General features: G+C 59.1%; 1 protein-coding gene across 1 annotated transcript in view; it reads right to left on the reverse strand.

Moving 5' to 3' along the window:
- Nucleotides 1-494: 494 nt before the first annotated feature.
- Nucleotides 495-5,363, reverse strand: part of PNPLA5 (patatin like phospholipase domain containing 5) — a 46,402-nt gene continuing 41,533 nt past the window's right edge. The window contains exons 8-10 of the mRNA XM_007941799.1: nt 4,882-5,014; nt 1,814-1,930; nt 495-933 (exon numbers count right to left, since the gene is read on the reverse strand). Of these exons, the coding sequence (XP_007939990.1) occupies nt 495-933; nt 1,814-1,930; nt 4,882-5,014 (689 nt within the window). The remainder of the gene's footprint in view (nt 934-1,813; nt 1,931-4,881; nt 5,015-5,363) is intronic.

Raw genomic sequence — 5,363 nt, forward strand, 5'->3', positions numbered from 1 at the left:
CTCTCATTGCTCCACAAGTGTTTCCTCCTGGTCCCCATTTCTTTTCTTATTTAAAAAGCACGTGGAAGATCTCTGATCTCTGTTGTAATCCTCTTCAGTTCTTCAGGGATCAAGGTCAGGTGCAATCAGTAAAGGAAGGTAGCATTTGACCTTCTGTTTTGATCTGTAAAATGGACAGGTTACTCCCCCCCCCCCCCCGGGCCCCAGGAAACTGGCTGCAGGGGCAGTGGCTCTCAAGGGACTGGGGGCCTCTGCCAGCTCCCAGGGGCCACGTGCCCATGAGGCCCGGGGGAGTCAGGGCAGAGGGCAGCCTTCCCCTCCTCCATTCAGGTAGCCAGGGTTCCTGGGCATCCAAGGCCAGAGGCTGGATGCTGAGTTCCAGAAGGAGAGTCGCATCCTCCTCCCGCCTGGGGACTGGGCCACCGTGTGTAGCACACAGGAGGAGGGCCCGCACCGGAAAAGGCCCGTCCCAGGGCTGGCCCAGCAGGACACCCTCAGGCCTGGTACGTGGGTCTGGGCTGCAGGGCTGAATGCACAGGAGCCACCTCAGGCTGGAGGGCACTTGCTGTCAGGAACGTGGTGACTGGAGAGCTGCAGAGGAAAATCCGATGGTTACACAGGGGCTTGAGGAGCTGGGGGCGGGGTGCGGGAGGGGAGCGGCCCGAGCTCCGTATCCCAGTACACCTGGCTCCGGGGATAGGCTCCTCCAGGGAGGCTGGGCTGACTTCCCTGATGGAAAAGAGGCTGCCGTGTGAGTGGGAACTGTGGGGGTCTCCAGCCAGTGTGCCAGGCACAGGGCCACGCAGTCCACCAGACCACACGTGGCCAGCCTCACACGGGGACAATGGCAGGACAGGCAGCGAGCTGGCAAAGCAGTGGAACCACTTGCCCTCTGCAGGCCTGAGACCCGTCTCTGTGACGATGGTGGAGGGACTGAGGAGGGCACAGTGACCAGACCTGGCTGGGCCTGGGTGAGCGGCTGGGCAGCTGGATGTAGCTATTCCCCGTGGGGAGACTGGCAGCCAGCTCCAGGGTGGAATCTAGTGGAGCAGCTGAGTAGCTGCTTTAGGGACATGGTCACCTCCAGTGTCGAAGGAGCGGCTTGGAGGAAGGTCTCCTGCTTGCTGCCGCGCCTGAACCCTGCATGTGGTCGAGTCTTCATTCAGCAGCCTGCCATGCTCTGCTGACCTCAGAACTCCCAATGGACTTGAATTAATGGCCTGCTATGTGGTTTGATACCATCGGGACTGTGCCATTTTATTTGGTGACCTTGGGCTTGTCAGCCTCAGCAGCCAGTAGCTGTCTGAGTGAAGAGATGCCTCTAGCTTCAGTGGGCCGGGAGCAGGAGGCAGAGCTGAAGCCCAAGGTCAGGGGGCTTTCACACAGCCCCTAGAGCCTGGCACTTTGAACTCAGACTTCTAGCCTCCAAAAATGTAACAGAATAAACTCCTGTTTGCTCAGCCATCCCATGTGCGGTATCTTCTGTCAGAGCAGCACTGGATAACCAAACAAGGACACAGTGATGAAGCAAGGCACAGTGACCAAGGAAGAGACAGTGACAAGGACAGCACAGTGATCAGCCAGCAGGTCGGTGGACTCAATGAGGAGGCGGGCCAGCTCCAGCACCCAGCAAGGGGCTGCCACACGGCAGTGTGTGAAACAGAGGTGTTGGAGCTGCACACGTGGACGGAGGGATGGACAGAGGGACATGGATGAGGTGGATGGGTGCTGTGTGCTGCCTGGCTCCAGGTCCAGGGAAACAGCCGGGTCTGCCTCCCGCCTCAGCACAGCCACCCCTCCCCTCGGGCCTCACCTGACAGCCCTGAGCAGCCTGGCCTTTGTCCTGGAGTAGAGCTCGCAGGCTGCGAGCCTCAGCAGGCCCCCCGTCCAGCGCAGGTCTGCTGGCACGTCAGGCAGCCAGGCCACCACCCTGGAGGATGGGGCTGCGTCAGCTCTGCCCAGAGAGCCCAAGGGGCCCGCCTCCCCAGGGGCCAGCCCCGAGCCACAGGGGCCTGCAGCGGAGGCACCAGGCCCAGAGGAAGTGAAGGGGACCACTCGGGGAAGGGGTGAAAAGCCCTCGAGCAGTGGGATCCCTCTACAGAGCAGGCCAGACCCACAGGGATGCCTCCAGGTGCACACGGGGCCAAGGGATGGTCCACAGTGGACAATGAACTTGGTCGAAGCGGCCAGGCCCTTCCAGTCATCCATGCCACAGGGCACAGCAAGTGGGAAATTGGGGGATGGAAGGGCAGGGTTTTGAGGTCAGGTAGGACTTGGGTGGCAGCCGAGCTTCCCTGCTCACAGCCACGGGACCCGGCAGGCCACAGAACCTCCCTGGGCCCGTCTCCTCACCTGTCACCTGAGCACATAACCGTAAGGACTCTCGCCTCTCACATGTCCCTGCCCTGTCACAGCCACCTGACCTGGAGTTCCCTCCCTCCTCCGTCTGTCTGTCCCTTGTCTTTCTCTTCTCCTTCCCCGTCTCAGCTTAGTGTCACCTCTCCTCCCCAGACCACCCCTGCCCACTCTGCAGCCCTCCACACACCATCCCCTCAGCAGCCAGGGACCTTCCTAAAGCACCCATCAGACCAAAGCCCTCCCTTGCTCAGAACCCTCCCGTGACTCCCCACTGCCCTCTTGACAGAGCCCTGCACCCAGAGCCAGGGAGCCCGAAACTGCATCTGGCCCTAGCACAGAGGACCTGAGTCTATCTGCAAAGACCCTGCCCTGCAAGGCAGCCACCAGCGTGGTCATCCCACCACAGCAGACACAGGCCTGGGCCGGTTCCCTCTGAGTCTACCCAGTGCCCAGATCCGCTGGATGCTGCAGGCCCTCCCCTCCTTCACATCACCCCTGGAGGAGCCACGAAGCCCTCGGCTCAAAGTGGGCAGACATGCCACAGGGTGCGGTATGACAAGCAAACCATCACCTCCCTTGTTCTGGGCCCTCTGCCTCTGTTAATGCAACCTCCATGATGACCGTGTGCTTTAGAGAAAATACCAGACGTCCATTTCCCCGTGGTCTGGGCAGGCTTCCCCACACAACTGAGAGCTCTGGTGGCATAGTGCCTAAGGCACTTGACTGCTAACCAGAAGGCTGGCGGTTCAAACCCACCAACTCCTTGGAAGGAAGGCTGGGCAATCGACTTCCATAGTGATACTGCCTCGGAAACCCAAGGAGGGGTCGCTATGAGTCAGGTCCAACTCCACGGCACATAACAGAAAAGGCTAGGTTTTGAATTTATCCTTTTTTACCACAACTTGTGGCTTTGGCCTAACAGCTCAGCATGAGGGTAATTGTGTCAGCAGAAAACTCTCCTGACTTTGGGCCTCTGGCAACTGAAGCCTGACCTAGTCATTAACTCAGTGCTCAGCATGACAGAGACCTATGGCTCACCGCCGTTGACCTTTCCTGCCCAGGGAATTCAGAGCAGTTGACCTTTCTGCCCAGGGAACTGAGAAGCGTATTTAACACAGGCCTCCCCAGGATGCCTCCCTGCTTAACCCTCTGCACCACTTTCAGGATAAAGAGCTACAGAGCCCTGGGTGTGTGGCCCCGGCCAGCCTCCCCTCCTCACCGTGCATGACAGTCTCCCTTTGGCTCCAGCCACACTGGCTTCCCTTTCTGCTCCTTGCATGGGCCTCGCTCCCTCCTGCCCCAGGACCTTTGCCCATGCCATTCTAGCTGCCTGGAACGCTTTTCCCTTCCCTCTTTGACTAGTGAACCCTTACCCGCCAGAGCTCAAAATTACCTCCTCTGGGCAGCCTTCTGACCAGATAGCCAGTGTGAGCCATCCCGGCTCGCAGGAGGTGTTGGCCGTCACACCTCACAGGAGGTGTGGCTACCCCAGCTCATAGCTGTCCCAGCTCACAGGTGGTGTGGGCGTCCCAGCTCATAGCCAGTGTACCCTCTGCTAGGTCCTTCTAGTGGGAGCTGAGGCTGTACACGCGCACGTGTGACCATTTGTGGTCCAGGAGCTCCCGAGGCCTAGCCGGGTTTGGCCTCGATAACTACTGATGGAATGAATGGGTGAATTATGAAGAGTGACCACTGAGCAACAGTTTGAACAACCAAAAACAACCCAAACCAAACTCACTGCTTTGGAGTCGGATCCGACTCATAGCAACCCCTCCTTGGGTTTCCGAGGCAATATCACTACACAGGGAGCTCTGGTGGCGTAGTGCCTAAGGCATTTGACTGCTAACCAGAAGGCTGGTGGTTCAAACCCACCAGCTGCTCCTCAGAAGGAAGGTTGGGCAGTCTACTTCCATAGAGATACTGCCTTGGAAACCCAAGGAGGGGTCACTATGAGTCGGATCCAACTCCCAGGCAGTGAGTTGCATTTTATCACTACGGAAGTAGTTGCCCAATCTTCCTTCCAAGGAGTGACTGGTGGGTTTGAACCGCCAGCCTTCTGGTTAGCAGTGAAATGCCTTAGGCACAATGCTACCAGAGCTGTTTTTGAACAGGCAGTGCAGGCTTAACTATAGCCAGCCTGACCCAAAAGGGCCTTATTTGATAGAAGAGGAAGGTTAGACCCAGAGAGGCCAAGACCCCACCTCCTAGACTTACCCTCAGAGGACGCACCCTGTCTCGGAGGCTCTGATGGATGGAATGATAGGTCACAGACACGATAGGGACTGGCCAAGGCACTGAGCGGGAACATTGACTTCTAACTTGGCTGCCCCTCTGCCTCCCCCACTGAGTCCATTCTGCAGAGGAGACCACCAAGCCTCCAGGTCTGCAGCCAGCACCAGGCAGGGCAGGAGAGCAGCCCGGCTCCACCTTGCCTGGCTCCGCCCACTTTGTGTGCCAGCTGCCCTTCCTGCCGTGGGCCCTGTCTCCACCCGCCACAACCCTGGCTGTAAGTCAGCCCCTCACCTCCTGAAACGGAAGTAGACGTACTCCACGGGCAGTGTGCAGGGCAGCAGCAGGTACGTGAGCGCCAGTCCGGGGCCTGACTGCCAGAAGTGGGCCCAGGGGCTGGACTTCCTCATGCACGCCTTCCTCAGGGCTGCAAGGAAAGCTGTGGCGTTGCCTGGCCACCCACCCTCCATCTGGCATCGCTCAGGATCACCCTAACAGCAGGAGGCCTGAGCCACGCTCAACCCCAACCCCCAGCCCCGATTTTACAGAGGAAGAAACAGCATTGGTGAAGGCCATCAGTGTGTGCCCTCTCACCATTGCCCGTGAGATGGGACAGCGTATCTCCCACAGAGGAGGAGACCGAGGTTCAGAATGGAGGGTAACTTGCCCGAGGATCACCACCAGGAAGTGGCAAGGGCCAGCATGGACGCATTGCCTGTCAGGATCTAGAGCTCTTGCCGTCTGGGAAGTCTGTCAGGGTCCCCCGGGATGGGACA

Source organism: Orycteropus afer, unplaced genomic scaffold (assembly GCF_000298275.1).
Source record: "Orycteropus afer afer isolate SDZICR_OR568_19922 unplaced genomic scaffold, OryAfe1.0 scaffold00083, whole genome shotgun sequence".
NCBI lineage: Eukaryota > Metazoa > Chordata > Mammalia > Tubulidentata > Orycteropodidae > Orycteropus > Orycteropus afer.